This window comes from Drosophila innubila (assembly GCF_004354385.1).
Source record: "Drosophila innubila isolate TH190305 chromosome 3L unlocalized genomic scaffold, UK_Dinn_1.0 0_D_3L, whole genome shotgun sequence".
NCBI lineage: Eukaryota > Metazoa > Arthropoda > Insecta > Diptera > Drosophilidae > Drosophila > Drosophila innubila.
The window spans coordinates 13,304,304-13,326,209 of record NW_022995376.1 but is presented as its reverse complement, the minus strand read 5'-3'; the positions used below and the strand labels follow the sequence as shown (position 1 = coordinate 13,326,209).

The 21,906-nt window shown below is 40.6% G+C and overlaps 1 protein-coding gene across 1 annotated transcript; it reads right to left on the bottom strand.

Moving 5' to 3' along the window:
• Positions 1–1,342: 1,342 nt before the first annotated feature.
• On the bottom strand, positions 1,343–21,899 carry LOC117787090 (hemocytin). The gene is made up of 26 exons (XM_034625535.1): positions 21,576–21,899; positions 20,982–21,074; positions 20,801–20,896; positions 20,236–20,631; positions 19,889–20,016; positions 19,731–19,826; positions 19,458–19,655; positions 19,230–19,396; positions 19,012–19,169; positions 18,447–18,601; positions 17,784–18,386; positions 15,882–17,003; positions 14,919–15,812; positions 12,825–13,373; positions 11,450–12,766; positions 11,322–11,391; positions 11,011–11,260; positions 7,278–8,016; positions 6,279–6,767; positions 5,707–6,213; positions 5,094–5,577; positions 2,985–4,768; positions 2,502–2,717; positions 1,979–2,434; positions 1,661–1,917; positions 1,343–1,547 (listed from the first exon to the last, which is right to left on the bottom strand). Exons 1-26 carry the CDS (start codon positions 21,683–21,685, stop codon positions 1,419–1,421), a joined length of 11,463 nt encoding a protein of 3,820 aa, XP_034481426.1. The 5' UTR covers positions 21,686–21,899; the 3' UTR covers positions 1,343–1,418.
• Positions 21,900–21,906: the final 7 nt, after the last annotated feature.

The following is a 21,906-nucleotide window of genomic DNA, read 5'->3' as shown; positions in this document are numbered from 1 at the left end:
ATATACACACAAGCTACCTATCGAATTTTGAAGCAAATTGCTCCATTACGTTTTTAATATGCACTCAAATTGTGAGTGTAAATGTTACCATGCTAAAAAGTCAGCTTTCTAATTGTCTGTTTCCTGGATTTCTGCAGCATGCTCAGTTTTACCATTGTATATAATAACTAACATTTAATTGATACCAATGACATGTTTAAAATATAAGTAGTTGCCTTTTAAGGATATCCATTCAACTCATAAGCTAACCTCAGGTCATATTAGGTATGCATAAATACGTCAGCCAGGTACTTTGGCATTGCATTAATAAAATGCTTTAAGGCAACTACGAGTATAATAGGCGTGTGTACGTGTTTTTATTGTCAACTTCCTTGGGGGCAATGTCGAGTCGGTTGGGTTGCCCATACAAAAGGATAATTTCATATTCGCGTCGCCTAACTTACGTAAATTGTTGAATCATACAATAAATAAAATGCAATGAATGTGCAAAAGTGCAGAGCGCGCATTGCTTGCGGTTTTGTTACAGGATTTCTATGGCAAAGGTGAATGGAAAGAGTACTTTGAAAGGAGAAGTAGAAGGAGAAGAGGAACTGCCATTTGCCAAGCGTAGCAGTAAATAAATTAACGTCAGCCCCAGAAAAGTCAACGTCTTTGTTATTACGTATATAAGTATGTATGCAAGTATGTGTGTGTGTGTGTGTATACACTTGTATGCACTGTGTACACTATACACATACTTTCGAGTTTCTGCCACGCATTTTTATGTCCTTGCCTGTCTTGAGAAATTATCGGGTTGATTGTGTGTGTGCACCTGTGAAAAACAAACAACAATAACAATTAAATATTAAAATGCAAATGCAGTAAGTTCAAGTCGGAGTATGAAATCCGCAAGAGTTTTCATAAAGCAGCGTCAACTGCATTATCAAAAGGTGCCACTTTATTTTCTTTTAATGGCTGTCCTGAATGAATAAGAATGAATTAGTACAACAAGATCGAATTCGAGGCACCCTGTGCACTGAAATACACCAATACTATGCCATCTCGTGTCTGTTGGCACATAGTTATGCTACCCTCTGTGCACTTTCCACATTTGCACAGGGTATTGAAAGAACTGCCAACCGATAAAAGTCTTGTTGCGTGCCATGGACAAATATTGGCGCTGCTGCAGGCGCTGCTATAAATTGACTTAAAATTAAGCTGAACTCGTTGAATGTGGCATGGCAATTGCACATTATAACATAAAACGTCTGTACATATGTATGCTATATTGTTCTTACATTCATAACTTGCAGTACTTTTCTGCTTTTTCTACATAAAACATAAAAATATAAAAAATAGACAGTTTACAGTTTTTTTAATATTCTCTTTATTGAATGCATTAATCGATTTGTAACTAATACTTATAGTCCTTATAGTGCTTAATAGCGTTGGCCGAGTAACTGCAGCAATGGCATTTGCACATCCTGTGCTCCTTGTATTCGCACATCTATCATGCTCTCTGAGAATTCAGTGCACGGCGAGCATCCACAACTAGAAGGTACCTCGTGCTGTAATTGAAAGTAATATATATAATTTATTATTAAGTAGAAAAAAGAAATACAGAAAGAATGGTTATATTATATATATATAATATGTAAATAAACTGTAGGATAAAACTTACGCGCTGAGTATACGTATGTCCATCTGCGCAGACCATTTTCACTGAGATCGATTGATAGGATTTGATGTTGCAGCAGGTGCAGAACTTCTCATGCACATCGGTGATAGTGTTGTACTTGGAACCAGAACTACAGGTGCCCTCGCAGTCCGTAAATCCCTTAATGGTCTCGGCGTTAACACAAAGACCATGACCAGGTTTGGTAAACTTCAACAGCTCCTTCGTTTGAGACTCTGCACGCGAAACGGGCAAGCAAGTAGCTATAAAAAGAAGTAAACAGATGAATATTGTCCTTTCTCATTTTACTTTATTTACACTCACATAGATCCTCGATAACTGGCTCCGATTTACACAGCTTGCAACAACCATCCACATAGAGCATCGAGGGCGCACAGTGGCTGACATCCGGGCAGACCTCGATCGAGGAGCTGACCATCAGCAGTTTATCCTTCTTCAGGCACATGTAGTGCGTACAGTTGTCCGGTGAACTCCACGCTGCATTAATCTCATACAGTTTCTGTTCAAATAGACAGGATGTCTGCACGCATTCGCCGCAGCATTTAGTCTTGTCCAACTTCTGGTAGCTGTAACCAGGAGCACAGTCCGTCTTACATGTCTCCTGGGTGCTTACAACCTGTGCATTGCCATTGGGACCATAAGAGCATTGCTCCAGCTTGCACACATCCTTGGCATGCAGCCACTTGTCACCGATTTGCTTGGTAAAACTGGTTGAATCATCCACTTCGTACTGCACAATGCACAATTGCTTCGGTGGCACTGCGAAAAAGCAAAAATGCAATATAAATTGATCAATTGTTTGGTCCAAAAATATCCGTGAACGTACCGCATTTGTGTGTGGCACAACAAACGCCTGTTTCCTGCTGTGTGTAGACCTCGTAGAAGCGTTGTTGGCATTTGGCTGGTGCCGGAGGACATTTCTCCGGCTTGCAAACAATCTTCTGAGTGGGACAACAGCCCTCCTCAATTTTGACAAGCTCCTCGCCAGGCAACAGCTCACGCGGTGGCACCAAAGGCTCACAATCCTCCTTTGGTTTGCATTCTGTGTGAATTTTGGACAGGTTGATTAAATTAAATAAAATATATATAAACTTTAAACAGCTATAACTATCGTTATATTTCAACGATCTTAAAGCAATTAAGTAGAAATAGTAAAAATAATGAAACAAAAAATGTATTCCATCTTGAAAACTTAAGATGTGGTTATACTTTTAACTGATACACATACTTTAAGGACTTTGCCACGATTTCTTCTATCACATTGTAACTATTATGTTAACGTCTATGTTATGTTTGAACTGAATCTTACCACAAATGTACTGAGGACAGCCGTTGATATCGTTTTTCTGCTTCTTAAACTGGCCAGGACCACAGACAGGCATCAACGGAGCGAGGCACAGTTTCTGCGATTCCTTGAGCTCCGGCACACATCGATAGCGTGGACAGCATTCGTCGGCTTTGGTAATGGTTTCTGGCTTATATCCCTCGGCGCAGATGTTCTCCTCCACTTGACACTTCTTCTGGACACAAGAAGTCTTGCCCTTGACATCGCAGTGACAGTCAGTGCACTTGTCAGGCTGCCACTTCTCTCCCGGCAGATGCAGTCCGTCATCGCATTTGGTGCACGCTGCTTCCGGTATACACTTGCCGGCATCCATGACCTGTCCCGGCGGACAGAAGCAGCCTTCAAAGCGCTCCGAGCTCAGACACATGTCATCGCTATTCAGCGTGTGGAACACGGACTGAGTCTTAATGTTGACCGCATCATATTCGGACATGGCCTTGACGGTATCACAGCTCTTGGCGCAGCCGCAGGACATGTAGACCATGTCGCTGGGGCATTCATATGGACACATCTCTGGACGTCGCCAGTTGGTGCAGATGCCCTGTTTGTTGCACTCCTTGGCATAGGCAGCCAGGGACATGCAGACGCCCTGCTGAGTGTTTCCCGGCTTGCAGATGTCCTGCTGGCAGGCGGACACATGGGCAATGGGATCCACAACCAAGGAGCACTTGCCGAACAGCTCCTCATTGTAGAACTGCAGGCAGGGATCCTTTTCTGGCGGCAGCGGTATGCAGTGATCCTTGGGCACATTCTCACTCAAGCACTCCTGGGCATCGGTGAGGCCCAGCTTGGGCTCATCTGCCTGCCAGCTCTGGATGACATCTATGCCCGGCTTCCTCTTGGCCGGATTCGGTTGCAGGTCATTGCTGGCATCTTCATTACAGTCTCCACACAGTCCCTCCATTTTGCTGCCATACTTGATGCTGGGCACACCCAACGTGAAGATCAAATCCTCAAACGAGGCTGTCAACTCTACATGGGATTCGGGCAGTGACAGCACCAACTCCTTGCCCTCCACCTGGCGCAACGTGATCCAGCTGTCCTTGTAGGGCATCTTCTTCACTTCGAAGCCATCGACCAGCACCTGGAGCGCTTTTGGCTGATGCTTCACACGCTGCACATGAATCACATGATCGCCATTGAGCACATGCAGCGACTTGGCACAACTGGCACCATCGATGGCACTGGCTTGGCCCAGTTTCTTGCAGTCATCCATGGTGACATACACCTGGAAAGTATGCACACCCGGCAGCACCACATCCCGAGACAGAAGATAGGTGCAGTTGCCATTGAAGCTGAAGCTCTTGCGATCATAGGTCAAGTGCTTGGAGTTACCCAACGATTTGCAGACACAATCCTTGCACTCCGCAATGGGCACACAATTGGGACCCTTGCGAACCGTTCCCTCTGGACAGTAACAGCCCGGGAAGCAGACATCCGGCAGAACAGGACAGTCATCGCCGTGCAAATTGTCACACGATGGCTCACAGCGTCGTTTGTAGCAATCCGAGTGCACCAGAGGCGCGGGACAGCTAATCTCACATTGATGCACTGCTCGCCAGGTGGTCAGCTGAGCTAGAGGATTCACGCTGAGACACTTCTTCACAAAACTCTCCAGTATGTTGCACTTGCAGGCAGAGGCATCGCCATTATTGGCCAACAGACAGTCACAGGCTGCCTCGAGGCAATAATTGTTCGAGAATTGCTTATAGTTGACCGCCTTGTGGCATTTGGCAAATGTGGGATGACTGCAAAAAAGAAATTGTAAGAATTAGAAACAGGATTAATAACCTTACAAAAGACCTGGTTTCAATTTTCAACTACTCGAATGAATCAAATTTGAACAGCACGTAAAAAACAGCCATAAATGCAGTTTTTGTGAAAAATATTGCATACATTTTGGCGCACGCGCTTCTAAGATCTTTAAACAGTCATAACAGTCATTAAAATAAATCGTTCTTAATGCAATTAACTGGAATGCCTGATAATAATGTTAGGAATTAGATATACAATCTATTATTTTACAAAAAATATTGGCAAAAATTAAAAAAAACCATCTTTCAGGAGACTCACTTGATAATGTTACACAATTGCAACGCCTTGGCCTGTAGCTGTCTGGTGCATTTCTGATCTCCACACTGATCCAAGGGAATACGCTTGTCGTACCAGCTGTTGCCAAACTTGTCCGTATTGGCCAACACTTGGCCATCTGGTGTGCGCTTGTCATCACGTGGATTGCCATTGTAGTAACCGCACAGGCCATCCACAGTGCGTATGAACTTGGAGGAGATGCCGACCTTAAGAATTCCAATATCATCCAATTGCACCCAGAAGCCGTACTTTGTGGACACAGCGAGCAGCGTCTTGCCCGGCTGAGATACCACAAATGAGGCCTTACAAATGGGCGAAGTGATGAGCTGTTCCACAGTAAACTGGAAGCCATTGAATTTCAGCTTTAGCTGTGGCAACAGCACCAACTCATTGCCTGCCAAAAGATCCGTAATGGTCACCACCTTGTGGCAAATCTTGCGCGTCTCATCTGTGCACTGTTGATGCACTGCAAAGTAGAAAATGTTTAGAGTAAAATTTCGAAAAATTACCTAGATGGAAAGTTAAATCATTGCACTTATTTACTTAAGAAAATGACTTATCAGCCGACTGTCGTATAAAACAAAATTATCGCTACCTGATATGGTCCAACTGCCATTGTGAATATCTCTGGCTAGAATGTGACTGCAGGGACTATATTTGAACAGAGTGCCATCAAAGGTGGTAAAACTCTTGCCGCTAATCTCGCAGACATCATCCTTGTTGGGTCGCAGTACACAAGTGTACCTGAGGCAATCGCCTGCCTTGGCATTGCTCATGTCCAGCTCCACATCGTATTTTTCTGGACACTTGGGTTCGGAGCAGGTGATGGTTTCATTCTTGTTCACCTCTTTGGTGGGAATGGGAACACAGGTGAATTCGCTGCACTCTTCCTCCTCCTGATAGTTTAGTTCACTGTTGGGCATTGCCAATATTTTCTCATTCGATGAAACAAATTTCGTTTTCGTTATGCTAACGCCATCATCCACAATTGACACTTGTTTGTGGAACGTAAAGATTTTCGACATTTTGCGGGCCTTCTTTTCAATGATTTTAATTTTCATCTGAGGTGGACAAACTGGTGCAGGACACGTTATAATCGTGGCTATAAATAAGAAATATTTATATTTAAATAAAGTAAATACTAGTTAAACGACACTCAACACTAACTCTCATTCTTCTCGCGGTTAATATCTGGCTCAACGGTGAACGAATGGCGACAGCTGGCATCATCCTCATCATCAGCACAATCCTGGACACCATTGCACCATAGAATCTCTGGTATACAATCGCCACTGGAAGGACACAAACGCTGGTGCTTGGGACACGGTTCACATTTACAGAAGCAACCGCTGGTTATAACCGGACGCAGATGTCGTGCCTCGCAGGGGGGACACTTCTTGGGCTTGCAGTTGTTGCGACCACCCAAAACGCAGACACATTCCTCGCAAGCTGCATTCTCAAACTTGCTGCCTATTGGATAGCTGACATAGTTCTCCACACAAGGACACAGGTTACGCTGCACACACTTGTTGCCATTCCAGTAAAGCTGATCACTGCATTGGCACTTGGAACTGGAGCTGCTGCTCACAATGCCCTCACAAACATTGCACTTGGTGGGTTCATGTTCTTCCTCGCGAATTTCTTCCTTTACAGCAGCTATAAATACAGGGCAGTTGAGAAACATTTACTGAAAGTCAACTCTTCTGCTTAATTTCCTCTTTAGTTTTATTAGCTTTCAATGTTTTTGTCTAACCAATATATTCATATTTAAATAATTACTTATTTTTTATACTGAGTGGGGTTTTCCTTAACACTATCAACAAATGATGAATTAATTAAAAATTGTTTGACTACCTTCTGACTCTTTAAATATTTTTTACCTTTCAAGAACTTGAATAAGAGATAACCGTTGCTCAGTTTAGGTATATATTAATTTTTTGTTCGTTTTCAAATTTCCAGGGAAAACTTGAAGCATACTTTTAGGCGCATGCATTGCTTAAAACAGCCATAAATAAAGCTATATTTATCCTATCTTGATGCGATTAAATGCGATAATTGATAATAATAAATAGGATAAGTCAATACATCAAATAAATTTAAAAAAATATGGAATTGACTGCTTTAAGTAACTTTAAATAAAAATCAGAAATAAATAAAGTTACTTACGGTATGGCTTAAAGCATCCCAAAGGCTCAATGCGCATGTTTATATTGCGTTCCCACTTGGCTGGCACCAATTTCAGATATTGCGTCAGAATGGGCTTCTTGAAGTGATGAGTTCTTGGTGAGTTCTCGTCCACATTTGCCTCAAATATGCGCGGCTGTCCATTGGGAGCTAGTACTGTGTTCCAGGTAGGTTTCCTCTTGGAGAACATTACCTTGTAGCCAGTTACCCAACCGTCTGAGCCACCCTTGGTTATGAAACCGGAAACATTTCGTGGTTCCAGGAAATCAAATTCAACGAACTCATTGGGAGTATTGGCAAGTGGACGCCAAGCAAGTGGCGTCGATAGCTTCAGCAGATCAAGGAGTCGTGGCTTTCTCTCCGATTGAGGTAAGTGCCACAAGCTGCTCGCCTGCAGCTGTTGCTCGTGCATCTCTCCCTTATCCACACCCATTTCATCGACACACTCAAGCTCATAATGCTGTGGCGGATGTTCCGTGCTTGTTGGCACCGTTGTTGGTGGCACGACAGTCGGTAACTCGCCACAAATCAACAGCTCCACTCGCATTGCAATGGATCCATGCCATTTCAGAGGATAAATTCTGAGCGAACTGGCCTCGATGGGAATCTTGAACAGTGTCTTTACAGGTTCTCGGGAATCGAGGGGTCCATTGAACATTTGTGGCTTATCCGTCTCATCTACCAAGTAGTTATAGGCAATGCCATCGTGACTATGCAGAATCTATAATAAGAATCGTTTAATAACTTTTATTACAAGCTTATCTACACTAAAAAAAAAAAATAAGAATTGCCATAAATTGACTGGCTTTACACGCAGCATTTTGCAGCACGGTGTTATTAAAATAAAATTTTCTAAATAAATAAAACTTTGATGTAGAATCAATTTAGAGGCCAAATAATGATCAATATGATATTCGCATCAAAATTGGTTAAGTTATGAGAGATTTAAGTTTTTGAAAAAGTGTCAAGGTATGGAAAAATATGACAGCGATGACATAAAATTTGAATATTCAAAATAAATAAAATTTTGATGCAGAATCAATTAAGAGGCCAAATAATGATCAAAATGATATTCCGCTTGAAAATCGGCAAGTTTTGGCAAAGTTATGCGAGCTTAAAAGTTTTGAAAAAGTGTCAAGGGGAATGTATGGAAAAATATGACAGTGATGACCTAAAATTTGAATTTTCAAAAAAAATAAACTTTTGATGCAGAATCAATTTAGAGGCAAAATAATGCTCAAAATTATATTCCGCATGAAAATCGGCTAAGTTTTGGCAAAGTTATGCGAGTTTGAAGTTTTTGAAAAAGTGTCAAGTGGTAGGTATGGAAAAATATGACAGTGATGACCTAAAAATTGAATTTTTAAAATAAATAAAATTTTGATGCAGAATCAATTAAGAGGCCAAATAATGATCAAAATGATATTCCGCATGAAAATCGGCTAAGTTTTGGCAAAGTTATGCGAGTTTAAAGTTTTTGAAAAAGTGTCAAGGGGAAGGTATGGAAAAATATGACAGTGATGACATAAAATTTGAATTTTCAAAATAAATAAAATTTTGATGCAGAATCAATTAAGAGGCCAAATAATGATCAAAATGATATTCCGCTTGAAAATCGGTCAAGTTTTGGCAAAGTTATGCGAGTTTGAAGTTTTTGAAAAAGTGTGAAGGGGTTGGTATAGAAAAATATGACAGTGATGACATAAAATTTGAATTTCCAAAAAAAATAAACTTTTGATGCAGAATCAATTTAGAGGCAAAATAATGCTCAAAATTATATTCCGCATGGAAATCGGCTAAGTTTTGGCAAAGTTATGCGAGTTTGAAGTTTTTGAAAAAGTGTCAAGGGGTAGGTATGGAAAAATATGACAGTGATGACCTAAAAATTGAATTTTTAAAATAAATAAAATTTTGATGCAGAATCAATTTAGAGGCCAAATAATGATCAAAATGATATTCCGCATGAAAATCGGCTAAGTTTTGACAAAGTTATGCGAGTTTGAAGTTTTTGAAAAAGTGTCAAGGGGTTGGTATGGAAAAATATGCCAGTGATGACATAAAATTTGAATTTTCAAAAAAAAATAAACTTTTGATGCATAATCAATTTAGAGGCAAAATAATGATCAAAATTATATTCCGCATGAAAATCCAAGTTTTGGCAAAGTTATGAGTTTGAAGTTTTGAAAAATGTCAAGGGTAGGTATGGAAAAATATGACAGTGATGACATAAAATTTGAATTTTCAAAAAAAATAAAATTTTGATGCAGAATCAATTTAGAGGCCAAATAATGATCAAAATGATATTCCGCATGAAAATCATTAAGTTTTGGCAAAGTTATGCGAGTTTAAGGTTTTGAAAAAGTGTCATGGGTAGGTATGGAAAAATATGACAGTGATGACCTAAAAATTGAATTTTTAAAATAAATAAAATTTTGATGCAGAATCAATTTAGAGGCCAAATAATGATCAAAATGATATTCCGCATGAAAATCGGCTAAGTTTTGGCAAAGTTATGCGAGTTTGAAGTTTTTGAAAAAGTGTCAAGGGGTTGGTATGGAAAAATATGACAGTGATGACCTAAAATTTGAATTTTCAAAAAAAATTAACTTTTGATGAGGAATGAATTTAGAGGCCAAATAATGATCAAAATGATATTCCGCTTGAAAATCGGCCAAGTTTTGGCAAAGTTATGCGAGTTTGAAGTTTTTGAAAAAGTGTCAAGGGGTTGGTATGGAAAAATATGCCAGTGATGACATAAAATTTGAATTTTCAAAAAAAATAAACTTTTGATGCATAATCAATTTATAGGCAAAATAATGATCAAAATTATATTCCGCATGAAAATCGGCCAAGTTTTGGCAAAGTTATGCGAGTTTGAAGTTTTTGAAAAAATGTCAAGGGGTAGGTATGGAAAAATATGACAGTGATGACATAAAATTTGAATTTTCAAAATAAATTAATTTTTGATGCAGAATGAATTTAGAGGCCAAATAATGATCAAAATGATATTCCGCTTGAAAATCGGCCAAGTTTTGGCAAAGTTATGCGAGTTTGAAGTTTTTGAAAAAGTGTCAAGGGGTTGGTATGGAAAAATATGCCAGTGATGACATAAAATTTGAATTTTCAAAAAAAATAAACTTTTGATGCATAATCAATTTATAGGCAAAATAATGATCAAAATTATATTCCGCATGAAAATCGGCCAAGTTTTGGCAAAGTTATGCGAGTTTGAAGTTTTTGAAAAAGTGTCAAGGGGTTGGTATGGAAAAATATGACAATGATGACATAAAATTTGAATATTAAAAAAAAAAAAAAAAACTTTTGATGCAGAATCAATTTAGAGGAAAAATAATGATCAAAATTATATTCCGCATGAAAATCGGCCAAGTTTTGGCAAAGTTATGCGAGTTTGAAGTTTTTGAAAAAGTGTCAAGGGGTTGGTATGGAAAAATATGACAGTGATGACATAAAATTTGAATATTTAAAATAAATTAATTTTTGATGTAGAATCAATTTAGAGGCCAAAGCTATGCGAGTTTGATGTTTTTGAACAAGTGTTACGAGAGATTTAATTTAAATATGAGCAAAAATGTCGGAGCAAATAATCCCCAGATGATAGTTTCACCACAAACGGTTTGAGATAATCCTTTAGTTTTCAGTACTTTAGTTTTTCTTCGTCTGTTTTCTTAAAAATGTCTTAAATGTTATGTGTTACCTTGAAAAGCGTGACATAGTTGTTGAATTCGGGGCTTCCCGCCATGATGACACCATAGATAGGCTCCTTGCTTCCCAAGTTCAGCTCCAGATACTGCATTTGATCGTTGATCTGAGGTGACCAACTGCTGTCGCCAGGTAGCTTACGCAAACGGGCCTTGTAGGGGGCGTGGTCAGGGGCCAACTGGGAGCTGGCATTGAAAATGCTGTCAGGCAATGAAAGCGGTCCATTTTCAATAGCTGGAATGAGACTGCAAAAGAATAATGTGTTGGGATTACATTGCTTGGTAACTAAAAGACATAAAATATTACCGCTCGGGTGCACAGTGCATGGGCGGAGTCAGAGTAACTGGAATAATGGGAACAGCTGGCTCAAATGGTACTGCAAAAGATAAAGGTTAATCAGAGTTATCTCAATGTATGTAGTGATCAATAATTACGTGGTGTTGGCACTGGCGTTGGCTCCGGTTTGTTGGGGACACATGTGAATGCATTATCCATGCATTGGCAAATCTCAAACTCGGCAATAACAGGACTGTGGGGCTGGACATACTTTTCCGATTTATCCATGCAGGGACATTCATCAGCATGCACGCAGGTGTCCTCATCACGCCAATATTTGCCCATATTGGGACAATCTGGACGCAGTTTGTCCACACATCCAGGCTTACAGTGCTCACCGCGCTGGCAGAGTCCACGTTTCCGTAGAATGCTGCCGTAGTAGTGACAAGTGTGCTCACATTGATTGGCACATTCTGACCAAACTTTGCCATCATCGCACTGCTTGATGTCTATTTCCAGGTCGATTTTGGGCTTGCCGCAGCTGGGGATCAGTTCCTGAACAATGGCAATGTGATCGCAAATGGAGGTGGTGGGATTGAACATCATGTACTCGCCGCAGGTCTTTTCCACATAGATATGGCCCCCGTCTACGCCCATGGGCTGACAGTGCAGGAACTTATGGCAATCACCAGGATACTCCTTGTACTCCGCAATGACTTTATCGCAGCCTGTGCCGATTTGCGGCTTGTCAATTGGCTTGACTGTTGTTACTTCGGGCTCCGCATCGCACTGACAAAAGGCGCGTAATTCGTAGTCATGACACTTGCCAATGCAACGTAAACCGTCCACCAGATTGCAACTGACATTCTCATCCATTTGTTCGGGTGGCTCGTGTGTGTCCTTGACACGGCACTCCACCTTGGTCATGTACTGCTTGAGGCAGGTGCCATAGATACTCTCGAGGCGATCATAGCGAGGCAGCTTCTCCTCATCATTGAGGCGCACACTCTTCTCCGTGGCATCCGCATCCTTGTCAAACCAACGTGTCCAACCACGCACACATTTCGTCTGGTTCTGTGTGGCCAACGGAGGTGCAGTGGTTCCATCTATGTACGGAACTGGCGTGGGAAGTACCACAGGTGCATCACATTTAACCCCGCTGCAGATTTCCTTGCGCTTCGAGCAACGACAGGTGGCACAGGCATCCTGGAAGGTAATATCACCCTCGTAGTAGGTCTTGTCATCCTTCATCATGCACACTGGCTTGCATTGCGCCTTTGGCACGCAGTCCCTGTACGTATCATTCAAATAGATGAAGCCATCCTCGCAGGGCTTGATGTGACAGCCTTCAATGCAGTTTTCACGGTTGCACATGCGCTCTGTGATGCCTTGATCCAGGAAGTTATCACAAGTCTCGACGGCACACGCAGGAGTGCAGGACTTGTAATCCGAGCAGTGTGGATCACATTGCATGGCTATATAATTAAGAGATATTAGATTTAAATGAATCAACCTATAACAAGAGGTATTTACGGCAGAAGTGCTGCGATCGCCAGCGTATGTTGATGCCCTTTTGGGCGCAGGCATCCGCATAGGCTGCCACAGCGGTGCACAAGCACTCGCAATCTCCGCCCTGATCGCAGGCGCATGTATCGAAGATGCAGCGCTTCAGGTAACGATCCAATGGTACCTCGCTGTGGCACGGAGCAAAGAGTTCCGACTTTAAGGCGCCACACTTCAACTGAGCCCACGTCTCCCGCTCCGGATGCTGACGACAGGCATCGATTGGTGCCACAGGTGCAGCACAATGTGGCTGCAGTTTCCAGGAATGGCCAAACAACGTTGCACTCGTTTCCAAGCCCAATGATGGCGTTTGCATATCATCCAAGCCATTTCCATTGTAGTTGCCACACAGACCGCTAACCTTGTTCCGCCATTCGTTGCCCAATTTCACATAGACTCGAGTGCCCTCATCCCATTTCACCTGCAACTTAAGTGGAATCACCTCGATTACGATAAAGACACCAGCCTTGTAGATGTGGAAGGCGTTGTGTCCTTTGGAATTCACACTATCGCGTAGTTCTGTTGGGAAAAATAAGAAGTTTAGAGTCAGTTATCATAGATCAAAATAACAGTTATAGAGTTAATATTTCCAATTTTTCAACTTTGATGAAGAATCAAAATAGAATAGGCCAAATAATGATAAAATTGACATTCCGCAAGGAAATCGGTTAAGATTTGACAAAGTTATGACAGTTTGAACTTTTCGAAAAAGCATCAAGGGGACAGTATGAAAAAAATGAACAGTCATCGAAAATATGGAAAAAACCGACAGTGATGGAAAAAAATTGAACTTTCCAATTTTGATGCAGAATCAAAATATAGGCCAAATAATGGTCAATTTGACATTCCGCAAGGAAATCGGTTAAGATTTGACAAAGTTATGACAGTTTGAACTTTTCGAAAAAGCATCAAGGGGACAGTATGAAAAAAATGAACAGTCATCGAAAATATGGAAAAAATGGACAGTGATGGAAAAAAAATTGAACTTTCCAATTTTGATGCAGAATCAAAATAAAGGCCAAATAATGATCAATTTGACATTCCGCAAGGAAATCGGTTAAGATTTGACAAAGTTATGACAGTTTGAACTTTTCGAAAAAGCATCAAGGGGAGAGTATGAAAAAAATGAACAGTCATCGAAAATATGGAAAAAATAGACAGTGATGGAAAAAAATTGAACTTTCCAATTTTGATGCAGAATCAAAATAGAGGCCAAATAATGATCAATTTGACATTCCGCAAGGAAATCGGTTAAGATTTGACAAAGTTATGACAGTTTGAACTTTTCGAAAAGGCATCAAGGGGACAGTATGAAAAAAATGAACAGTCATCGAAAATATGGAAAAAATGGACAGTGATGGAAAAAAAATTGAACTTTCCAATTCTGATGCAGAATCAAAAAAGAGGCCAAAAAATTATTAAATTGACATTCCGAAAGGAAATCGGTTAAGTTTTGACAAAGTTATGACAGTTTGAGCTTTTCGAAAAAGCATCAAGGGGAGAGTATGAAAAAAATGAACAGTCATCCAAAATATGGAAAAAATGGACAGTGATGGAAAAAAATTGAACTTTCCAATTTTGATGCAGAATTAAAAAAGAGGCCAAAAAATTATTAAATTGACATTCCGCAAGGAAATCGGTTAAGTTTTGACAAAGTTATGATAGTTTGAACTTTTCGAAAAAGCATCAAGGGGACAGTATGAAAAAAATGAACAGTCATCGAAAATATGGAAAAAATTGACAGTGATGGAAAAAAAATTGAACTTTCCAATTTTGATGCAGAATCAAATTAGAGGCCAAATAATGATCAATTTGACATTCCGCAAGGAAATCGGTTAAGTTTTGACAAAGTTATGATCGTTTGAAGTTTTTGAAAAAGCATCAAAGGGAAAGTATTGAAAAATGAACAGTGCTGTAAATGAATTCAATTTTCCAATTTTGGTGCAAATAAAATTGGAGTTGAGTGGTAGTTTCATGGAAATCGATTAATTTAACTTGATTACTCGTTGAAAAAAATAATCGAGTTAAGGATTTTCACAGTTTCACAGCTATAACGTTACTTACTTTTAATGGTCGACTTATTGGGATCGACGCTATAGCTGGCATCCGAACTGAGCAACAGAGATTCCTGAACACGTCCACTTATAGCGATTTCCAAAGACTTGGAGCAAGTGACTCCCATTGTCCCACACAGCACATTTTGAATGGTAATGCTGAAACCATCGCCATTATCAAAGACACCTTTGGAGAGAACATAATCACAGGCGCCCTGAAAGTCAAAGTCATGACCATCGTAGGTGGTGAAATGTGAATCTCCCCACACGCTGCAGGTGGATTCACAGCCATTCTCCGAGCACTTCCAGTTGCCCGACTGGCAAACACAAGAATTGCAATCCTCCTTGATCTTCTCGCCATCGTCGTAGCTCTTGCCCGCATGATGACAGGAACAGTTTGTGGGCAGCACACAAGCTTGACGGGATGTGTCATAGACATAGCCAACCATGCACACACAGCCAGGCAGACATTCCGATGAGTCGGCTACATACTTGTCCATGTTCTTGCATGTTTTCGGTTCCTTGGGAGCGCATTTGGTGAACTCTGCATAGGGTTGCTTGATGCATTTGCTGCGCAGCTCGGATGAGGGTGGATACTTGACATCATCGCCTGGATCAGCATCCTGACAATCCCAAACGCCATCAATGCAGGTGCAAAGATCAAGGAACTTCTCGCCGGGTCGCACTTCCTTATAGCCAGGCCGGAAGATCATGCCATCGAAGCTGCAGTGGCATTTATGCTTGGGAACACAGACGCCGTCATCATTGATGTACTCGCCATGTGGACAGCGACAACCTTCGACACATTCCCGGGTGCAACTGCTCTTGCTGGGCAAATCATCGCAGGTTAAGGCACAGCCATCGCCGCATTCGTCATACACTTGACCCATGGGACACTTGACAGCTAAGGATTATCATTGATAAATCATCATCAAAGGTGTTTCTCTATCCAACAGCTGTAGTTGTTACTCACCGCACTCCTTGACGGACATACGCCATCCGGTTTTGACGCCCTGTCGCATGCACTCGGTGCCATAGGCGGAGAGAATGGGACAGAAGCATTTGGCAGGATCATCTTTGCAGGCGCAAGTATCGTAGAGACAATCCTCATAGAACTGTTCCGGCTCCACCGTAAAGTGGCATTCCTGAAAGATTTCCTGCAATATCCAGTCACAATGCTTTTCGGCAATCGCCTTCTTCTCTGGACTCAAGGTACATGGATGCGGTCCTTGATGTGTCTCCGCCTGGAACTGGCACGTGTCCTTGGTACGCCATTTGTCCGCGAATGCTTCGACAGCCGTTTCAACATCACCCTCGGGCGTTAGAAAGTCATCCTGCGTATTGGAATTGAAGGTACCGCACAATCCTTGGGTCTGACCACGCCAACTTGGCGGTGCATCCACATAGACGCGTGAGACGCCGTCCCACCAGATGCGTATGGCGCCGGCAAACTCCACAGTCAAAAATGTGGAGCTGGCCCGTCGTATCAACACCTCACCAGCTCCCAAAATCTTGGGCAACTTGGCAATGGCCTTGCCATTTATCACAGTGGTCAATCCCTGATCCAGTTTGATTGTAGCCGGAGTGCCATCGCGCAGCAAGAAACGTATGGTCACAGATTTGGTGCACGAAGGATCATCCGGAGCAGCATAGCTCAATGCCTCCGATACGACACCGGAGCAGGCAACATTCTCCGCCTCCACAGACATATTTGGCGTCTTGATCAAATAGTAGGAGCATTTGCCCATAAAGTCGTAGCGCTTGCCATCGAAAGTCTGATAATGGGGATCACCAATGGCTCCACAACGAGCACCACATCTATCATCCGTGCACTTCCATTGGCCATTCTTACAGGTGCAGGTGTTGCAGCTTTTCTTGATCGTCGCCTCGGGCTTGAATTCATGTCCTCGTAGTGTGCAGGGACATAGCTCTCGTGTAATGCACGCATCCTTGTATTGTACGGTGCCCTCTGGGCAGAAACAACCCTCATTGCATTTCCCTTTTGTGGGCGCAACGGAATTCAAATCCGATTCACAGGTGGGCTCCACATCCGGTCCACAAGCGTGATAGACGCGTCCAAAGCCGCAGCTAATAGCTATAGGCAAAAATGTGAAATTATTAAATAGGTAAAACCTGTGTCGAGTGCCCAACTATAAAATACCCGTTATAATGTATAAATGGTATCAATTTAATTTACGCTCTAACAATATGCAATTAACGGCAATTTTGTATTAGTTATACATAGTTTATTTTATATTGGTCTAAGTAACGTGCTTGCAAAATTTCAAGTTTTATTTAGAGGTTATGTTGAAGTATTGGTTAATAGTTTAGTACTTTTGTTACAAACATGATTTTGTAATATCGTGTTAAGTTTTATGGTTCTACTGTTCAAACTTTCCTTTTATTTTAACTTGTGTAAAAATATAAATTTATAAAATTTGAGTTTTTTGAAGGTGTCGCTAAGGTCATGAATTTCGGAATAATTTCATTCGGAAAAGCTTCGATTGTAGATCATTTACTTCGTTCGTTTATCACAAATTAATTTATAGAAGTCTGCCAAAATTAGTTGCCCTAGCTGTTATAGTCTCAATTTCACGATGGACATCGGTAGATAGACTCAAAAATTGATACTGATCAAGAGTATATATACTTTATGGGATATGTCACTCCACACCTGTTACATACATTGCATTAAATTTATAATTTTTGTTTCAGTTCATAATTTATATTTCAATTTAATTTTATTTGTTAATTGTTAATATAGTTGTTAGTCTTGTTTGCAATATCATAATTTTCGTGTATTAATAATTAAATTAATAAATAAAAAATCCACCATACCCTTTTACTCTACCAGTAATAAATGCGGCATACTTACGGCATATTTCCAGATTGCGCCAGCCGTGTTGCAATTGAATACCCTTGAACATGCACTCCTTGGCCAGCATGGCGATTGCATCACAATTGCAGCTCTCGGGCTGCTCTCGATTGGGGCAATTGCAGTAGTCGGCAATGCAGGTGCGTATGAGTGCATCATAATTGAAGGGCTTGATGCAATCGCTTAGCTTCTCATTGGCCAGGAGACGTTCACAGATGCTGACAGCTTTTTGGAGCTTGCTCTGCTCACATGATTCCATGCCAAATTCCATTTCGGCACTATTCTCAACGCGACACATTTCACTGCTATCAGCCACACGCCATGCATCGGCGAATGCTTTAACCGTTTCCAGTTTCTTGCCTGTTCGGGACATCAAATCGTTGCTGTAGTCGCCATCGAGGGAGCCACAAAGACCACCCAATTTGCCCCACATGGCCTGACCAGCGTGTACAGCCACATACTGATGATGATCCCAGTCCAGCTTCATTCCAATTGATTCCAGATCAATTTGCACATGTTGCGCCACTGGCATCACCTTCATGCCCATCACTTGCACGGGAATAGGCAGCTCTTTAGTGGGCGTGGACAGCCGCATTGTGCCATCTAAAATGGAGTTGAAATGCATATTAGTAAATTTAAATAACTTTCTCTACAGTTGCTTACTCAAATTTTCCAGTGTATAAAGCACCGATTGCCACAGAATCTTCAGAGTGTGCGCACAGCCATATCCAGAGCCATAGGGACATGCCTTAAGGGTGATATCAAAAGTTCCCGACACCTTATCCATGGTCAACGTATGTGAACAGGATAATGGAGCTCTGTAAGTTTGAATAATTAACTTGATATAGATTGGTTGCAAAGACAAATTGTTAGTTAAATCTTTTGAGAAGATTTATCAATTGAAAATAACTTTGCTTGTACTTTAAGGTCATAAGAAAGCTTTATAAACAGTTTAGATAAGGTTAAAAAAAAACGATTCTTACACTACGCGTTAAAAAATAAAAACAATTTATACCAGTCTTGTTAGAAATGCTGCTATGACACTGAAAATTATTTTGTTAGCATTCAGCATGCTTATAAAAATATATAATAAGGTATCATAAAGAAATTATTTCTTACAAAGACGATAAACATTTTATAACATTTTATATGACAGATCTGTTCAGAAATCAAAGATATCAAACATTGTAAGCTTTAGTTACTGATAGAGTCAAACAAATTTGCTTACTTGAAAACCAAGCCATCAAACGTTTTCATATTGATGCCACCCCAGGTGGTGCACATCGAGGGTCTTGGGGACTTATCAATAACTACGTCCACTTCGCCGCTCATGTACAAGGAGTAGCAGCCAGGCGTTGTCACTGTTTCCTCCGATGACCACCATTCCTGCCAAGTCAGAAAAACAATATCAAAATAAACTTGCTTGCTGTTCCCATCTCAACTTACACTTCTTCGTTCCAGATCTTTATATTTGGCCAGCAATGCCAACAGAATTTCACGCTGGCTTCTAATTTCTGAACTATATTCGCCACTGAAAGCACCATGGTATGTGTGTCCTGCGTGATGAGCTTCATGCATTTGCACACCGCCGGATTTAATGGCATAATTAGGTGCTGCGAGTAGTTTCAAATTATTTATTAAATCTTAAACATTACTCGAAAATGTTAAACTTACGGAAAATGCACTTTGGAACTGGTGCGGGTAAAAAAACACCCTGCTGATAACTACACTTGTACTCAATATCCAAGCGTCCTTGCACCTTTAAGCCTGGCAAAACTGGACAGCTGAAGGTACAACGTGCCTCCTCCATGTCAAAGGCACACTTGTAGTTTCCATTAAATTGGGATTTGGTCACATTACAGTTTGCAACTTCTGTGCAGTTTAAAAATGTTCAAATTTAATTTAACTATAATTTTTCTATTTTAGTTAAATATTAATTCTTATTACCGTATTGACAGAATGCACCGCGATGCATCTTGGAGCATTGGCAAACGTTGAAACTGATGCATTGGCCACCATTCTGGCAAGCCGGTGAACAGGTCGCTGTGAATTCAATCGGATTGAAGGTTAGTCAAAAGTTTAGTTGTGATGTGATGTTGACTTACGTGCACAATCGGGTATCTTTGCCAGGCCGCTTTTGGTGTGAATCCATTGACCATTGCGACACTCAATGTTGGTTATGGCGCTTCCATCGGGATACTGGAATCCACGCATGCATGCTGCATTGCATATGCTTGTAGTCAAAATTTAAATTTAAATTTAGTAAATTTAACAAGAATGAGAGGAGCTCATCTTTGACATACTAAGCTCATTCTAGATAGCTTCAAAACTGAGCAACTAGTTTGGACGGACAAAAGGTAATAGCTATATCGATTCAGCTCGTCAATAATATATGTATAATTTTAGCGTCTGTCTGTTTATACTCTAATTTCATGTTGCAAATGTAACTTACTTGTTCATGCAGGTTAGCCTCGAGTTCTTGGGCACAGGAGGCTTGGCGGCACACACGGACCTCTTGTGCTGACACAGCGGACCTGAGAAGTTCTCCGGGCACTGACATACGCCAGCTGATATGCAAAAGCCATTATTCTCACATTTTGGTATGCATATAGCCTGACACGCCGGTATTGTAGTCAAGCGCGAGTTGCGTATTATCCAACCATCGTTGCTGCAAAACAAGTCCAGCGTATTTACGTTCTCGAAGAATATATAACCATTTGGGCAATAGACTTGACAACGACCAGACCCATCGCATTTGGACATCACGTTTGGAGGCAGTTCCATTGCGGAGCACTTGCCATAGGCTCTCAGTTGCTGTACTTGGTGACCATAAAAGTTGCCGTTGACCCTAAATCAATTGTGGATATCATCAACTAATTCAGGAATATATTTTATTCAAAAGTTTACCCTTTTCCCATGCCCAAAAATCCAAGTGCATTATTCATTAATTGCGCGCTAAAATCAAAGAATCGTTCTTGTATTTTTAGAATGATATTTAATTTGTTTTTAATGCTCACCCTGATGCTTTAAAGCCTCCGATTATTCCCCCAGAATGTGGAGCATAACCTCTACCTCCGCCTCCAGCTTGAGCGGCAGCGTCACTTTGGCTATAGCTATAATATGGACTAAGAGAAACAATAATAATTATAATTTTATTTTACTCGAAAAGAATTTATCTCGTTTCCTTTCAGATCATACCTCATAGGCGGCGCTTGCTTGGTCTTAAAAAGACCAATATGGCGCTCGACGCGTTCCTTATCGACATCTTCCGGTACAGCCTGAACGACGGGACTATAAAGTAGCGAATTTTTTGCATTAGATAACGTATCAAAGAATTCTAAATTTTGTTAACAGAAGCAGTAAATAATCTGCCTGATTCGGAAACGAAAATCGTCAGGCATTGAGCACCAAAATATAGACTAGATGTGATAAGTGTTCCTTAAATCAATAATGTTTGCTTACTTTAAGTTTACGCGCGAATAAAAAGAGTATAATTTACCAAATAACTATATAATACTTTTTTTTAATAAAATATACCTTGACTGTTTTGTCAAGTACAAGGATATACAATTTTTTTTAAACTTAACTTAGCATAGTTCATAGTCCAGGAAAATTTAGTATTCAAAGTTACATTGCATTCAAATTTAGTATTTTAACTTCATCAATGAGATATATCCAAATATAATTTTAAATTTTTTATATGAAAACGCCTTAATATGGACTTCATAAATTGTATTCAGTTCATTTTGTAATTTATAATAATTTCAAATTATTTATAATATATTAGCTCACTCTATAGTCTCGTCTTCGACGTCTGACATCACAATATCGCCTTCATTAGCATTTACAATGCTAGAAAAAATAAGCAGCCATGCCAAACAGTATATTAACTTGTTTGCCATTTTATGGCTGGAAAAAATATCCTTGTTATTTAATATAACAGCTTCATATATCACTGGTAATCCGTTATCCTTTTAGTATTCAAAGAGTAGACACTGGTAATCCGCTTTCCTGTGAATCCTTTTAGATCCACTTCAGTAACTTCTATTTGACAAAACACTGAGCAATATTCACTTTAAAACATATTCACAGCTTCGTATCGACCGCGCGAACACAACTAATG

Excerpts from the sequence above, each read along its gene's own strand:
- LOC117787090 (XM_034625535.1), bottom strand. The coding sequence starts at position 21,685 with ATGGCAAACAAGTTAATATACTGTTTGGCATGGCTGCTTATTTTTTCT. Across the intron at positions 6,768-7,277 it reads GGGATGCTTTAAGCCATACC|CTGCTGTAAAGGAAGAAATT; the intron begins GTAAGTAACTTT and ends CTGTATTTATAG. Across the intron at positions 1,548-1,660 it reads GACATACGTATACTCAGCGC|CACGAGGTACCTTCTAGTTG; the intron begins GTAAGTTTTATC and ends TTTCAATTACAG.